The 17,648-nt window shown below is 38.7% G+C and overlaps 1 protein-coding gene across 1 annotated transcript; it reads right to left on the bottom strand.

Moving 5' to 3' along the window:
* Positions 1-112: 112 nt before the first annotated feature.
* Positions 113-16,891, bottom strand: LOC107592281 (leucine-rich repeat and guanylate kinase domain-containing protein-like). The gene is made up of 27 exons (XM_016281758.1): positions 16,886-16,891; positions 16,679-16,780; positions 15,392-15,473; positions 15,023-15,123; positions 14,677-14,758; positions 13,856-13,980; positions 11,810-11,953; positions 11,398-11,478; positions 11,218-11,304; positions 10,826-10,932; positions 10,465-10,584; positions 9,522-9,618; positions 8,573-8,686; positions 8,262-8,463; positions 7,910-8,026; positions 7,334-7,452; positions 7,100-7,188; positions 5,257-5,401; positions 4,048-4,191; positions 3,708-3,716; positions 3,456-3,500; positions 3,064-3,170; positions 2,703-2,822; positions 1,760-1,856; positions 811-924; positions 500-701; positions 113-264 (listed from the first exon to the last, which is right to left on the bottom strand). Exons 1-27 carry the CDS (start codon positions 16,889-16,891, stop codon positions 113-115), a joined length of 2,910 nt encoding a protein of 969 aa, XP_016137244.1.
* Between the last annotated feature and the right edge of the window lie 757 nt (positions 16,892-17,648).

Here is a 17,648-nt window from a genome sequence, read left to right as displayed (position 1 = left end):
TCTGAAATAAATAATTAAACAAACACTTTAAATAAAATAATTTGAATACTTTTCCAGATGAAATATCAACATTGAAAAGAACATGGCGCTTGCCAAGCAATTTCATTGGGTCTTAGCGTATGGCAAAATGGGACTGTGAAAGCTCACTTGTGGAGGTGTTGTCAGGTGTGACTGAGCTGCTGTCACCTCCTCCTCCATGCTCCTCTAGACCCAGGTACTCCTTCACCAACTGTTTTAGAGTATGGTAGGCCTCAGCACGGTCATCTGATGAGCACAATAGAAGAGGAGCAATAGAAGAGGAGCAATAGAAGGAGCAATTGAGTTTCCATAAAAGAAAAAAATTTATACATTTTTGAAAATGTCCTGCTCAGGCAAAGTTGTTTTATTGTCACTTAGGTGTTTCTTACAATTCACTAAGGGAAATCAAAAGTATATTCCTATAGATATATAGATAGAAGACAGTGTAATTGACCTTAATGGGTTGATAAAAGTTTGTTACCACAAGGGATGATGTTGTCAAAGAAGCCAGGTGATTCTCTGTTGATCTTGGCATAGAAGTCAATGCGAGACACGGCAGTTTCCATCTGAGTGTTGCTGTAGAATCCTCTTGCTTTCAGAAAGCAGACGTAAGTATCAACAACAGTGGGGATCAGCAAGACGTAACGGGGTTCAAAATATGAGTTCTTCAAACTATACACTCCCTGTATTGGAACAAACACACAAAAACGTCCAAAATATATAACTGCTGGAGCATTTGACCCAGTTTTGTGCTTGGTCAACATGGTGGAACACGTTTTCTTGATACCATACCTCTAGTTCCATATGCACACAGCAGGCCAGACCTTCACGAGCCACACGCTCAATAGTTTCCCGCGACAGGCCATACCAATGTCCTCCGTACTGCATCGTCTGGACAAATTGACCCTGACAGTGAGAGAATAAAACTGAAAAAGAGACTGTAAATGGAACATGATGGCATTGAGCTCAAATTCATCTCTTAATTGGGCATCATGGATGTTCAGCACAGATTCACTGCAGAATGACCTGAACTCTTGACCTTTGGGTTGCAAGGGAACATCGTTCTTCTCACATGACAAACCTTTGACCCCTGTGTTCAACTGCACCTGGGTCCATTTAGCCGCTGCAATGCCGAAGTCGCTATCTGTCAAGCTTTTACTCGCACAAAGCAATTCTCAAACACATGTTTCTACATCTCTGGTCAAGATGGTTTTAAAACATAAGTACAAATCCCAACCATGCTCTAATCCTCTACACTATTTGCTTTAACAGGCCAAGAGAAAAGCACCAAGGAACGTTTGCGTCTACAGAATGCTGACACACATCTGTGCTGGTGTGATATAGGTAGGGGAGGTTAGTCTGTAAAACTCGCCTCTGTCTTTCTCTGCTCTGGAGGCATAAGGTTATAATCACACATCAAAAGGCTTTCTTCCAGCCTCTATCAATCAATCACACTGGACTTATAAAGCAACACTTAAGAGCTAAACGAGATAGTGGAGGCAAAGACTAGGTGTGCGCTCTTCTAAGAAGCACCTGAGGGGCCTGGGTAAAAAGAGAATCTAGGGTGAATTCTTTCCCCTCTTCACATTTTTGGCATGTCATTGCTTTAAAGACCAATATGGCCTGAGGAAGTCCTTTTCTCCAGATGAATGGGCTTAAAACTGTAACACTAAAAACTAAATATGACTAAAATACTGCCGAAGCAGATCAGAATATGATAAAAGTCTGGACAGAGAATTACCATTTGAATCATGTTCTGAAATTCTTCCTCTGTGACAAAGTGATAGTCTGATCCATCCTCTTCCCCATAATAGGGCCCCCTGGTGGTGTGGCAGGCACTAAAACAAACAAATCGATTAAAGAAACTCGAGATAAAGTAGGACTGCATGATATATTGAAATATATATTGCGATATGGCTTAGTGTGATTATCATATGGCAAAGGCTGGTATTTAATTAAACAAATATATGTGCTGGGGTTCACTCAGAAACCAACAGTGCATGTACAGTAGGCTATTTATTTGCAGGCAAACGGCCAAAATAAAAGCTTGATGGTTTAATGTTTGATAATGAAGAAATCAAGACATAAATAGTACTATAAAAATATTATTAATTAATAATTTGGCAGTATGCTTTTATTTACCACTACAAAAGTATTGTTGAAATATAGTTCTTATTTTATTCTTATTTTTATAATATATTTATTTAATAACAATCCTAATACATTTATAATATTAATAATAATAATTATTATTTTAAAGACATTTAATGGGTCGACTGTAGGAATTTTGCCTAAGAAAAATCAAGTGGAAAGTTTTTCCAAATCATTCAGCCCCAAAAGTATGGTTCACACAAAAAAGTCTTCAGAGTAAAAAGTAAAAAAAAAAAGAAAAGAAAAAAAAGAATTTTATATAATTATTTTATATGCAGTTGCATACCCCAACAGAAAACACTCAAGAATGATGAATAATTCTATTCAAATATATATTCACGTCATCTTGAGAAAATTACTGTATTTGTTTTATATTGCAATACATATCGCAGAAAAACAAAATATTGCAATGTCATTTTTTCCCAATATTGTGCAGACTTTGAACAAAATATCACATAACACCGTACAAATTAATATTTCATTTGTTTACAAATTCATATTTTAGTGACTTTTATGATGCACTCCAAACTTACCCATAAGCAAAATAGTCACTGAATTCCTGGCACAGCTTATGGGCTAGTTCCCTCTTCCCACAGGCCTGAGGGCCAGTGAGGACCAACATGGGGTACGGAGCATCCAGACTGGGGAGAGTACTTGTGGAATAACATGTGAAAATGCATATTAGCTAATGCTATTGAACTTCCTGTGAGTTCAACCATGTAGTTTATAACCAACTGGGTGACTTCAAATAGCCTCTCTACACAGCTCCAGATTGATTTTAGTTCAGACTTGAGCGCTGTGAGTGGTTTGAAGGGCTTTCTGCTTGAGGGAAGTGGCCTTTGTGGACTAGAAACGCTCATAAAATGAAGAGGAAAGTGGATCGAAAAGTTGTACCTGTCAAAAATAACCTGTGGTTGCATGAGCTGGTACATCAAGTGGGTCATGTGATCTCTGGCTGCGATCACCTCCAGAGGAGGGTCGTACTTGTTCACAGCAGACACCTGAAAATGAAAGACAGGAATGGGACTCACTACTCAACCCTGACATTGTCATTCAAATATGTGCTTTATTTTCCAACAAACTTTCAGAGCTTTCAAGTTACTTTCTGTTCAATTCAGCCCATGAACCATGCACCTGCCAACAAATGGCTCTTCTTCAAAATATATATACATATATATTTTGTACAAAATAGGCTTCCTCCATCTCATAGCCATAAACAGCACTTCAATTTTAAGAAAGTAAAGCTGTAAAGCACCCGTTCCTTGTACTCTAGATCACACAATCACCTTCTCCTCAGCAGTTACAGTGTGTTGATCCAAAAGTACGAGATGCTGAAGGAGAAATATCACAGCAAGTCTATAGTCTTCTTGGTCCTGCAAGGAAGTATTTGGCATTAAGTATAAGGTGATGACATTAAGCCCAGTGTTACCTGTGTCGTGGTGTTCAGATGTTTATGGTGCCCTCACCTGCACTGGGTTTCTGAGGAGATTAATTTCTCTCAACAATATCAGGTCATGCAAATGTGCAGCCTCCTTTACCTCACTGATCTGATACACAAAGAACAAAAAAGATAATTATTTGTTGAGTTAAATATCTAGTCTGATGCCACATATACACTCTCAGAACTTCAACAAATTTCTACTGGGGCAGAACCTTCAAAGAGAGATCTGAGTACCTTATTTATCCCTAACAGTTCATAGTAGTACTTTATGGGTATATATTACCACTTTAAGGTACTATTTTTTTCTGGTAGATTTGAGATCTTTCTAACCATTTTCACTTGATTAAATTGATTCCTTTTAGTCTGTTATGCTCTGAGGTATAACTTTAGAGCCATCTGCATACTATAATATGACAGGAATTTGACAGCTCCTTTACCAGATTGCTCTCAAGGTTGATGTTTCCCAGGAAATGGAGATTCTGGAGACCTGAGAGGCTTTGAATCCGGTTACAGGACAAATCCAAAACCTGCAGGTTGCGTAGAGTCTGAAGATTCTCAATCTTCTGTATCACATTCCCCCTCTTGAAAAAACACACACATATATACAATTATCATTTCAATGACGTAAAGAACAGTAACTCTGAAGCTCTGCACATGATCTGCAGGGTCATGTGCCATTTCTGCCTGGCTGTGGCTGTGTGATTGACAGGTGAGCTCAGGAAATTAAAGGCTGATGGGTAAGAACTGACAGGCGAACATCTGGTAAGATGTAGCATGTGCATATCAATGAACGAGAGGCTTTCCGTACAGCCTACCCGTCTCACCTCACTTTCCAGCCCTTGTATTGGGTTTGAAATCAGGGTACAATGATTATGGCTGGGCTCAGGGTTATTGTAGTTAACAGAAACTAAAAAGCATATATATTTTTGTTGCTTGAAATAAAATATATGTTAACTGAAATAAAATAAAACTCAAACAAAAAAAAACTATAGACACGTTAAAAAACAATAATTAACAATAAAATGACAACAAAATGACTAAACTTTAACTAAAATTAAAAGGAAAAAAGAAAATACAAAAATAAAAGCAAATTCAAAATATATATATATAAAAAAAAAATAATAATAATAACAACACTGGTCGGAGTCAGCTTGATCGATTTGATCCACTGGATTCAACGCAATTCAGCAAAAAAAAAAATTGACCGTGAAAACATCACAAATTAAGAAATTTTGTACGCACATTCCACAACCCATCAGAGTGTCGACACTTTACAGGCATGCTCATGACCCTAAATAACAAAAACTAACAAACTTTAAAGAAAAACATTCTAAGGTAACCAGTATTTCTAGCAACTCAAAAAATGAAAAGCGTAAAATTGACCCGTAACCTATTACAGGGGCTAGAAAGATTCCAGCTTCCCAAGCCTTAGCCTTATAACACCCCCATGCCTGGCGCAGAACAGCAGGGGATGGTGACCACGAGGGGCTCTGGAAGATCTAGATCCAAAGTGTGATGGGTGTGAGCGGAACAGGCTGACAGGCGCACGCTGTTCAGAGTCTCAGAGCAACAGGGGAGGGGCGACGGACAGGTTCAGTGTGTGGGAGGGTGTGTTTTTTTTTTTAACAGGGTCCAGGCTCCCTCACGCCAGCAGCTTGGCCTCGTGGGGACGTGGACACCAAAGGACGTGGCGCTGCTGACGATGAAGAATCTCTTTGATAAAGGACAGCATAAACATCCTTCAGCTGAGTGGCAAAGGTCTGGTGGCACGCTGGCCTGCCATATGGCGGGCTTCAACACCAGGCTTTGTTATATTTTCCGAAAATGCTGGCGCTTAATCATTCATACTATCTGAAAAACACAGTTAGCGGATGGTTTGGGAAAAAAGAATAACTGTCAGTGGTATCAAAACGGCAGGAGGACGTGCCAAAACAAGAGGCTGTAGTGTTGCCCACACTATCACAGACAGAAAGCGTGGTAACCTTTCTGAAAGTGTTGACACAACAACATAATCTGGAAGAGGATGACAGGTGATGGGGAGATACTAAGGGTGAGCAGAAAAATATGTCAACAGGTTTTGCAGGCGGATTAAGTAATTAATCCAAACACGTAAACACTTTGAGGAAAAACAGGAAAGACCTCTAATTTCTGCATTCCAATCTCAAATTAAAATCAAGCGTGAGTAGTACATTTATTTATTGCCCCATCATGAAGAGTGTGACATTTTCCCAAACAGAAATTAACATTTTATAGTTAAATATTCAATACCTGTCCCCGGATCCAGTCCGTATCCAGCCCAGATGGTGGATCAGCACCTAGAGACGACCTCTACAGCCCTGAATGTCAGCAGAGATCAGGACAACTAGATGAGCCCCAGAGATAGATCCCCAGTGAGGACCTTGTCTCCTAGACGGCCACCGGGACAAGACCACAGGAACCAGTTGAGTCCCGGGACAAGACCACAGGAACCAGCTGAGTCCTCTGCACTATGTGACATTGCTGCAGCCTGGAATTGAACTGCTGGTTTCATCCGGCCAGAGGAGAACTGTCCCTCAACTGAGCCTGGTTTCTCCCAAGGTTTTTTCTCCATTTTGTCACCGATGGAGTTTTGGTTCCTTGCCGCTGTCGCCTCTGGCTTGCTTAGTTGGGGACACTTTATTTCCAGCGATATCGTCGACTTGATTGCACAGACACTATTTAAACTGAACTGAGCTGGATGATGACATCACTGAATTCAATGATGAACTGCCTTTAACTGAAAATTGAGTGTTTACTATTGTCATTTTGCATTATTGACACAATATTTTCCTAATTAATGCTGTTCAGTTGCTGTATTGTTCTGTATTGTTAAAAGTGCTATATAAATAAAGGTGACTTGACTTGACATGAGCCTTCAGAAATGATTCTAATATGCTGATTTGCTGCTCAAGAAACATTTATTATAAATGTTGAAAACAGTTGTGCTGCTTAATATTTTTCTCATAACCATGAGACGTAACTATAGGATTCTTTGTGGAATAAAAAAAGTTAAAAAGAACAACATTTATTTGAAATAGAAATCTTTTGTATTATTATAAATGTCTTATGTCACTTTTGAGCAACTGAATGCATCATTGCTGAATAAAAGTATAAATTTATAAAAATATATATATAATAAATTGTACTGTCCACAAAATTATGAAAAGTAGAGTATATTTATGCATGCAATTTAATTATAGAAGTACAGTGTTGCATCATTAGCTTTTCAATGTGCTAACGCTAAATTCTACTGAAATCGTTAGTTGTGCAGAGTTGTAGTTGCTTATGAAAAGCATTACAAATCAGTCACTTTTGAGGCTGAATTTGAGTTAGCATGATGTCTGCCTATGTAGACAGCAAGGCAGCTCACCAGATTTTGGACCAAGCCAATGTTTTGGGGTTGGATCAGTGATCTTCTATCTCATTGTCAGTCACAGTCTTTGGGTAATGTACAGTCAAGAGTTCTGTTACCTCTGAAACAGCTCGGCATAAGCACCAGGACTCTTCCCACTCAGAGCTTCCCGAATCAGCTGCTGGCGTTGGTGATTGGAAGCCATTTCCTATGGAGTTAAAAAAAATATTGTGTTTGCATGAGTGTGACTGTTCATTTAATTCCTATCTGCTATTCCTCGCCACGATAGCTTCTGTGGATTATATCAAGCCAATAATCGTGTAAAAATATCAGAATCAGTAACTCTGACTTACTGCAGGGGTCTGCTGAGGGGTCATTTTGGCCTGGATTTTGTTCTGGTAGTTTCTGCTGTAGGAGTCTATGAGGTCAGTGGCCTCTGTTGTGTTGGCTGCCAGTAACTCGCCAGTTGAGTCTACAACAGAGTTGTCGTAAGGGCACTCGGCCATCGTGAACAGATGTCTGCTGTGGCTGCAGCAGTGAAATGCCATAGCCTCACACTGAGTACAGCTATTTACAACTATATTCTTTATAATCCTGTCGGAGTGCCCCGCAGACAAAACTGACTTCATGTAAAGGCCCCATGAAATCAAATTGGGAGTTCTGTGGCCTTTAGTCCAAGTCTGTTATTTTGTAGATGCCAACATGTATAATAACATGTTATTATACTCCTAAAAACTATAAATAAATGCATAGATAAATAAAGATAAAAAAACCCTCTAAAATCTGAAATAAATAATTAAACAAACACTTTAAATAAAATAATTTGAATACTTTTCCAGATGAAATATCAACATTGAAAAGAACATGGCGCTTGCCAAGCAATTTCATTGGGTCTTAGCGTATGGCAAAATGGGACTGTGAAAGCTCACTTGTGGAGGTGTTGTCAGGGGTGACTGAGCTGCTGTCACCTCCTCCTCCATGCTCCTCTAGACCCAGGTACTCCTTCACCAACTGTTTTAGAGTATGGTAGGCCTCAGCACGGTCATCTGATGAGCACAATAGAAGAGGAGCAATAGAAGAGGAGCAATAGAAGGAGCAATTGAGTTTCCATAAAAGAAAAAAATTTATACATTTTTGAAAATTTCCTGCTCAGGCAAAGTTGTTTTATTGTCACTTAGGTGTTTCTTACAATTCACTAAGGGAAATCAAAAGTATATTCCTATAGATATATAGATAGAAGACAGTGTAATTGACCTTAATGGGTTGATAAAAGTTTGTTACCACAAGGGATGATGTTGTCAAAGAAGCCAGGTGATTCTCTGTTGATCTTGGCATAGAAGTCAATGCGAGACACGGCAGTTTCCATCTGAGTGTTGCTGTAGAATCCTCTTGCTTTCAGAAAGCAGACGTAAGTATCAACAACAGTGGGGATCAGCAAGACGTAACGGGGTTCAAAATATGAGTTCTTCAAACTATACACTCCCTGTATTGGAACAAACACACAAAAACGTCCAAAATATATAACTGCTGGAGCATTTGACCCAGTTTTGTGCTTGGTCAACATGGTGGAACACGTTTTCTTGATACCATACCTCTAGTTCCATATGCACACAGCAGGCCAGACCTTCACGAGCCACACGCTCAATAGTTTCCCGCGACAGGCCATACCAATGTCCTCCGTACTGCATCGTCTGGACAAATTGACCCTGACAGTGAGAGAATAAAACTGAAAAAGAGACTGTAAATGGAACATGATGGCATTGAGCTCAAATTCATCTCTTAATTGGGCATCATGGATGTTCAGCACAGATTCACTGCAGAATGACCTGAACTCTTGACCTTTGGGTTGCAAGGGAACATCGTTCTTCTCACATGACAAACCTTTGACCCCTGTGTTCAACTGCACCTGGGTCCATTTAGCCGCTGCAATGCCGAAGTCGCTATCTGTCAAGCTTTTACTCGCACAAAGCAATTCTCAAACACATGTTTCTACATCTCTGGTCAAGATGGTTTTAAAACATAAGTACAAATCCCAACCATGCTCTAATCCTCTACACTATTTGCTTTAACAGGCCAAGAGAAAAGCACCAAGGAACGTTTGCGTCTACAGAATGCTGACACACATCTGTGCTGGTGTGATATAGGTAGGGGAGGTTAGTCTGTAAAACTCGCCTCTGTCTTTCTCTGCTCTGGAGGCATAAGGTTATAATCACACATCAAAAGGCTTTCTTCCAGCCTCTATCAATCAATCACACTGGACTTATAAAGCAACACTTAAGAGCTAAACGAGATAGTGGAGGCAAAGACTAGGTGTGCGCTCTTCTAAGAAGCACCTGAGGGGCCTGGGTAAAAAGAGAATCTAGGGTGAATTCTTTCCCCTCTTCACATTTTTGGCATGTCATTGCTTTAAAGACCAATATGGCCTGAGGAAGTCCTTTTCTCCAGATGAATGGGCTTAAAACTGTAACACTAAAAACTAAATATGACTAAAATACTGCCGAAGCAGATCAGAATATGATAAAAGTCTGGACAGAGAATTACCATTTGAATCATGTTCTGAAATTCTTCCTCTGTGACAAAGTGATAGTCTGATCCATCCTCTTCCCCATAATAGGGCCCCCTGGTGGTGTGGCAGGCACTAAAACAAACAAATCGATTAAAGAAACTCGAGATAAATTAGGACTGCATGATATATTGAAATATATATTGCGATATGGCTTAGTGTGATTATCATATGGCAAAGGCTGGTATTTAATTAAACAAATATATGTGCTGGGGTTCACTCAGAAACCAACAGTGCATGTACAGTAGGCTATTTATTTGCAGGCAAACGGCCAAAATAAAAGCTTGATGGTTTAATGTTTGATAATGAAGAAATCAAGACATAAATAGTACTATAAAAATATTATTAATTAATAATTTGGCAGTATGCTTTTATTTACCACTACAAAAGTATTGTTGAAATATAGTTCTTATTTTATTCTTATTTTTATAATATATTTATTTAATAACAATCCTAATACATTTATAATATTAATAATAATAATTATTATTTTAAAGACATTTAATGGGTCGACTGTAGGAATTTTGCCTAAGAAAAATCAAGTGGAAAGTTTTTCCAAATCATTCAGCCCCAAAAGTATGGTTCACACAAAAAAGTCTTCAGAGTAAAAAGTAAAAAAAAAAAGAAAAGAAAAAAAAGAATTTTATATAATTATTTTATATGCAGTTGCATACCCCAACAGAAAACACTCAAGAATGATGAATAATTCTATTCAAATATATATTCACGTCATCTTGAGAAAATTACTGTATTTGTTTTATATTGCAATACATATCGCAGAAAAACAAAATATTGCAATGTCATTTTTTCCCAATATTGTGCAGACTTTGAACAAAATATCACATAACACCGTACAAATTAATATTTCATTTGTTTACAAATTCATATTTTAGTGACTTTTATGATGCACTCCAAACTTACCCATAAGCAAAATAGTCACTGAATTCCTGGCACAGCTTATGGGCTAGTTCCCTCTTCCCACAGGCCTGAGGGCCAGTGAGGACCAACATGGGGTACGGAGCATCCAGACTGGGGAGAGTACTTGTGGAATAACATGTGAAAATGCATATTAGCTAATGCTATTGAACTTCCTGTGAGTTCAACCATGTAGTTTATAACCAACTGGGTGACTTCAAATAGCCTCTCTACACAGCTCCAGATTGATTTTAGTTCAGACTTGAGCGCTGTGAGTGGTTTGAAGGGCTTTCTGCTTGAGGGAAGTGGCCTTTGTGGACTAGAAACGCTCATAAAATGAAGAGGAAAGTGGATCGAAAAGTTGTACCTGTCAAAAATAACCTGTGGTTGCATGAGCTGGTACATCAAGTGGGTCATGTGATCTCTGGCTGCGATCACCTCCAGAGGAGGGTCGTACTTGTTCACAGCAGACACCTGAAAATGAAAGACAGGAATGGGACTCACTACTCAACCCTGACATTGTCATTCAAATATGTGCTTTATTTTCCAACAAACTTTCAGAGCTTTCAAGTTACTTTCTGTTCAATTCAGCCCATGAACCATGCACCTGCCAACAAATGGCTCTTCTTCAAAATATATATACATATATATTTTGTACAAAATAGGCTTCCTCCATCTCATAGCCATAAACAGCACTTCAATTTTAAGAAAGTAAAGCTGTAAAGCACCCGTTCCTTGTACTCTAGATCACACAATCACCTTCTCCTCAGCAGTTACAGTGTGTTGATCCAAAAGTACGAGATGCTGAAGGAGAAATATCACAGCAAGTCTATAGTCTTCTTGGTCCTGCAAGGAAGTATTTGGCATTAAGTATAAGGTGATGACATTAAGCCCAGTGTTACCTGTGTCGTGGTGTTCAGATGTTTATGGTGCCCTCACCTGCACTGGGTTTCTGAGGAGATTAATTTCTCTCAACAATATCAGGTCATGCAAATGTGCAGCCTCCTTTACCTCACTGATCTGATACACAAAGAACAAAAAAGATAATTATTTGTTGAGTTAAATATCTAGTCTGATGCCACATATACACTCTCAGAACTTCAACAAATTTCTACTGGGGCAGAACCTTCAAAGAGAGATCTGAGTACCTTATTTATCCCTAACAGTTCATAGTAGTACTTTATGGGTATATATTACCACTTTAAGGTACTATTTTTTTCTGGTAGATTTGAGATCTTTCTAACCATTTTCACTTGATTAAATTGATTCCTTTTAGTCTGTTATGCTCTGAGGTATAACTTTAGAGCCATCTGCATACTATAATATGACAGGAATTTGACAGCTCCTTTACCAGATTGCTCTCAAGGTTGATGTTTCCCAGGAAATGGAGATTCTGGAGACCTGAGAGGCTTTGAATCCGGTTACAGGACAAATCCAAAACCTGCAGGTTGCGTAGAGTCTGAAGATTCTCAATCTTCTGTATCACATTCCCCCTCTTGAAAAAACACACACATATATACAATTATCATTTCAATGACGTAAAGAACAGTAACTCTGAAGCTCTGCACATGATCTGCAGGGTCATGTGCCATTTCTGCCTGGCTGTGGCTGTGTGATTGACAGGTGAGCTCAGGAAATTAAAGGCTGATGGGTAAGAACTGACAGGCGAACATCTGGTAAGATGTAGCATGTGCATATCAATGAACGAGAGGCTTTCCGTACAGCCTACCCGTCTCACCTCACTTTCCAGCCCTTGTATTGGGTTTGAAATCAGGGTACAATGATTATGGCTGGGCTCAGGGTTATTGTAGTTAACAGAAACTAAAAAGCATATATATTTTTGTTGCTTGAAATAAAATATATGTTAACTGAAATAAAATAAAACTCAAACAAAAAAAAACTATAGACACGTTAAAAAACAATAATTAACAATAAAATGACAACAAAATGACTAAACTTTAACTAAAATTAAAAGGAAAAAAGAAAATACAAAAATAAAAGCAAATTCAAAATATATATATATAAAAAAAAATAATAATAATAACAACACTGGTCGGAGTCAGCTTGATCGATTTGATCCACTGGATTCAACGCAATTCAGCAAAAAAAAAAATTGACCGTGAAAACATCACAAATTAAGAAATTTTGTACGCACATTCCACAACCCATCAGAGTGTCGACACTTTACAGGCATGCTCATGACCCTAAATAACAAAAACTAACAAACTTTAAAGAAAAACATTCTAAGGTAACCAGTATTTCTAGCAACTCAAAAAATGAAAAGCGTAAAATTGACCCGTAACCTATTACAGGGGCTAGAAAGATTCCAGCTTCCCAAGCCTTAGCCTTATAACACCCCCATGCCTGGCGCAGAACAGCAGGGGATGGTGACCACGAGGGGCTCTGGAAGATCTAGATCCAAAGTGTGATGGGTGTGAGCGGAACAGGCTGACAGGCGCACGCTGTTCAGAGTCTCAGAGCAACAGGGGAGGGGCGACGGACAGGTTCAGTGTGTGGGAGGGTGTGTTTTTTTTTTTAACAGGGTCCAGGCTCCCTCACGCCAGCAGCTTGGCCTCGTGGGGACGTGGACACCAAAGGACGTGGCGCTGCTGACGATGAAGAATCTCTTTGATAAAGGACAGCATAAACATCCTTCAGCTGAGTGGCAAAGGTCTGGTGGCACGCTGGCCTGCCATATGGCGGGCTTCAACACCAGGCTTTGTTATATTTTCCGAAAATGCTGGCGCTTAATCATTCATACTATCTGAAAAACACAGTTAGCGGATGGTTTGGGAAAAAAGAATAACTGTCAGTGGTATCAAAACGGCAGGAGGACGTGCCAAAACAAGAGGCTGTAGTGTTGCCCACACTATCACAGACAGAAAGCGTGGTAACCTTTCTGAAAGTGTTGACACAACAACATAATCTGGAAGAGGATGACAGGTGATGGGGAGATACTAAGGGTGAGCAGAAAAATATGTCAACAGGTTTTGCAGGCGGACCCTAATTAATCCAAACACGTAAACACTTTGAGGAAAAACAGGAAAGACCTCTAATTTCTGCATTCCAATCTCAAATTAAAATCAAGCGTGAGTAGTACATTTATTTATTGCCCCATCATGAAGAGTGTGACATTTTCCCAAACAGAAATTAACATTTTATAGTTAAATATTCAATACCTGTCCTGCCGTACCACTGTTAATTTCTCACCTCAAAACACATATGAATTAATCTGCAAACTTGCTCTTAGTATTAACAAGTAAGTATTTCATGAAATACATTCATATTTTATACCTCTCTGCACTTATTAATCATCTGGAATAAATTAGCTGTGTTAAAAAGGCGTTGCTGTAATAACTGGTGAGTGTGTGTTTGTGTTTAAGAGGGCTGACAGTACCAGGCAGAGTGTTCTGAGGGGCAGATGGTCCAGACCCCTAATGCGAGAGATCTTGTTATGGGCCAGGCTGAGGTGTGAGAGCCTTTTGCACTTTTCCAGCCCCCTGATGGCACTAAATGAATTATCTGAAAAGCAAGGCACAGTCAAAGAATGTTTCATACACTTGTTTTTAACAAATCAATAGTTTTGTCAACAAAAGTCAACATAAATCAGCCAAGTTACTTTTATTAGGCATCCTTGGCCAGGCCTTAGTGATATCGCTATTTATCAGTGCATGCTATTTAAAATTCTGGTCATTTTCTTTTCGGCTGACGTCACCAGTCCCTATTTTTCATCAAGCTAGCTTCATTTTGGTATGTGACACCCACTTATCCTGCTCTAATCGATTCCAAAAAGCAATGGTGCGTTCCATTTGTACCTGGAAGTCTGAAATTCTGAGTTCCCAGAAGGAACTTTTAACTAAAATACCCCAAGTCTGAATTGTGACTCTAATATACTGTATGGTTAATTAACACATTTGTTTGTCTGTGTCTCAATAAACCTGTTGGTATTATCCAGCTTTATCTGTGCACAATACTGCTTTATTATGTGTTTTTATCAACCAGTATTGCTAACAATGGAGGCATCCATCTTGGTTTTCCGACTTTTGTACAGGAATGCAGTCAACTCGGGTGTGACGTCATTCCCATCCGACTTCTGAGTTAAATGGAACACAGAGACAGCCCTGCCCTATATTATTTTCACGCCTGTTTTACTTGGAAATACAATAATGAAGTAAAATTAATTGCGAAAGATGTGCTTTGTAATCTTCAAAAGGATACAGTCAAGAATCAGTTTGGTCAAAGAGAAATATGCAGAAAGATCCTTCATTACTGACATCTGGTTATGTGAGAAATTGACCTCCTGCATTAAAAAAAGAAAAGGACAGTATATAAACATCAGTAAAAAAAACAAAACTACAAGAACATTTTGAACCATTTAAATTACAATAACCCTCCTTAAATGAGGAAAAAAATCTGTATTTAAGTAAAAAATGTAAAACATCTAACTTTAATTAACAGTAAAACATCTCTGAGACCCAGTGAAGTTACTCTTCATTCACTCTTGCATAAGAAAGCTGAACCTCACATGCCATCACATTATCCCCTCTGTAGTAAATAGAATCACCTTGAGATATTTTGGTGGCTGGAATCCAAAGAAATCGGTGAGTTGGTTGTGGGAAGCATCCAGTATGATGAGGTGTGGCATGTGACTCACGCAGGATAGATCTACCAGTCACAAAAAATGAGGCGGAAAGAGCAAGAGAGAGATGGATGACAAGCATCCACACAGCTGAGATTATTTATCCCGCTACCAAGCAACCATGAAGGGCACGCATGAAAAACTAAATCCGGCAAACATTTTCAACAAGAGGATATTAGAGCAAATATCTACATTAGTGGAAGACAAATATGAGGGGGTCCGGAACATGACAGCAAATTTCATTTCACCATATAGTTTTCTTGTAACACAAACATTAAACTGGAGTAAACCTACCTTTGATTTTATTGTAGGGAAGCTCGAGCTTTTGTAGATAGATATAATTGCATAAAATTGAGACATTTTTCAAGTCTTGCCCCTGTGGCCAAACACAATCAGAAATTCAGTTAAGGTGCCAATAAAATGTCATCCGGTAAAACCCTGAAACTAGAGGAGAGACACATTAGAAAAAGGATGTAAACTAATTTGGAGGCCACTTTTGTCTCTCTCTCTCTCCAGCGAAGTCATGCAACTAAACAATATCAGTGGTTCCGGAAAAATATATTGATATTCTACCCTGGAGCTCTGTCGCATAAGCCTGGGAAATTTTATATGGGAAATATCAATTGTTGCCTAGTGATGTAAATTAGAAAAAGGATGTAAACTAATTTGGAGGCCACTTTTGTCTCTCTCTCTCCAGCGAAGTCATGCAACTAAACAATATCAGTGGTTCCGGAAAAATATATTGATATTCTACCCTGGAGCTCTGTCGCATAAGCCTGGGAAATTTTATATGGGAAATATCAATTGTTGCCTAGTGATGTAGCAGTCTCAGTGTGTGTGTGTGTGTGTGTTTGTGGATCACACTGTGGAGAGCAAATGTTCCCCCAAGGCCAGTAAATCCACTCACATTGTGGAGACCAGCCGATAAAAATCAGCTTAATAAACATACTAAATAATGTCTAAACCCGTTAAACAGTCAAAACAGCTAGTGACTGTATGCGCTTTATGCCTATCAAAAAACTATCAATAACTTCTCAAATTGTTCAATAAAAATCAATAAAATATGTTTTTTTTATTATTATCAGGCATATGAGAGGAATAGGGGAATAAAAAAAATGCAATCTGTCATTTTATCATTTTAATTCAGCTACTATTCAAAATGTTGCTCTACCGTTATCACAAATGTAATAATAGCATTACATCACTTGCTCACCAAAGGATCCTCTGCAGTGAATGGGTGCCGTCAGAATGAGAGCCCAAACAGCTGATAAAAACATCACAATAATCCACAAGTAATCCACATGACTCCAGTCCATTAATAGACGGCTTGTGAAGTGAAAAGCTGCGTGTTTGAAATAAACGAATCCATTATTATCAGCTTTTTATCAGCTGTTTGGACTCTCATTCTGACGGCACCCATTCACTGCAGAGGACCCATTGGTTAGCAAGTGATGCAATGCTAAGCTGTTTGGAATCTAAACAAATAAATATTAAACAAATATTAAATCAATATAAAAACAATGCAAGTCAATGAAAATCCCACAATAACAAAAAACATCAATGTGTGTGTGGATCACTCACTCGCACAGAGAGGCATAGGTAAGTGTGCTGGAGTCCTGTAGCCGACTGTCCCAGGTTGGACAGGCATTTATACACCTGGTCCTCCGTTAATTCACCATCATTCTCCAATTCATGCAAAAGAATAAAGGAAATGTTGGCTACAATGAGTCAAATGTCTAAGGAAATTATATCATAAATGAGTAAATAGTCATGTTTGAGTGCTGTTACCTCCATTGTTGTTGTGTGTATTGACTGTGCCTCTCTTCTGCTGCTGTCTCTATGGTCTCCAGTCTCCAGTGAGCAGCGCTTATTGCTGGAGAAAAGGAGGAATCTGACATGTCCAGCTTAACACAAACGCCAAAGATTAATTATTTGACTCCACTAATTACGAAAACAACCCCCAATAGACGCTAGTTAAGGCGGACTTTCTGTGAGAAGCTTAAATAACCTCGAGTTGCACGCGCATCGGTTGCCTGGTTACCAACAGTACATAAACTAAAGTAGCGCCAGCGTTGTGCACACGCGCATGGCTGGAACGCTACGATTCAGTTATCAGCTAAGCTAAACTAAGCTAAAATCTGACTCAAGTTCTTTTAAAGCATGTTAATAAATACATGTATAATAAATAAATACCTTCAAACTTTTTGTAATACATAAGCTATTATACTTTGTATTACACAATTATACATACAGGTGCATCTCAATAAATTAGAATGTCGTGGAAAAGTTCATTTATTTCAGTAATTCAACTCAATTTGTGAAACTCGTGCATTAAATAAATTCAATGCACACAGACTGAAGTAGTTTAAGTCTTTGGTTCTTTTAATTGTAATGATTTTGGCTCACATTTAACAAAAACCCACCAGTTCACTATCTCAACAAATTAGAATATGGTGACATGCCAATCAGCTAATCAACTCAAAACACCTGCAAAGCTTTCCTGAGCCTTCAAAATGGTCTCTCAGTTTGGTTCACTAGGCTACACAATCAT

Source organism: Sinocyclocheilus grahami, unplaced genomic scaffold (assembly GCF_001515645.1).
Source record: "Sinocyclocheilus grahami isolate Dianchi unplaced genomic scaffold, SAMN03320097.WGS_v1.1 scaffold1.1, whole genome shotgun sequence".
In the NCBI taxonomy this organism is placed as follows: Eukaryota; Metazoa; Chordata; class Actinopteri; order Cypriniformes; family Cyprinidae; genus Sinocyclocheilus; species Sinocyclocheilus grahami.
The sequence above is the reverse complement of the archived record's forward strand: the minus strand, read 5'-3'. Positions and strand labels throughout refer to the sequence as shown.

Coding starts and splice junctions, on each gene's coding strand:
- LOC107592281 (XM_016281758.1), bottom strand. Junction 8,687..9,521: donor TTCAGAACATGATTCAAATG/GTAATTCTCTGT, acceptor TCTCACTGTCAG/GGTCAATTTGTCCAGACGAT. Junction 4,192..5,256: donor CACGAGGCCAAGCTGCTGGC/GTGAGGGAGCCT, acceptor TGTTTTTTCAAG/AGGGGGAATGTGATACAGAA.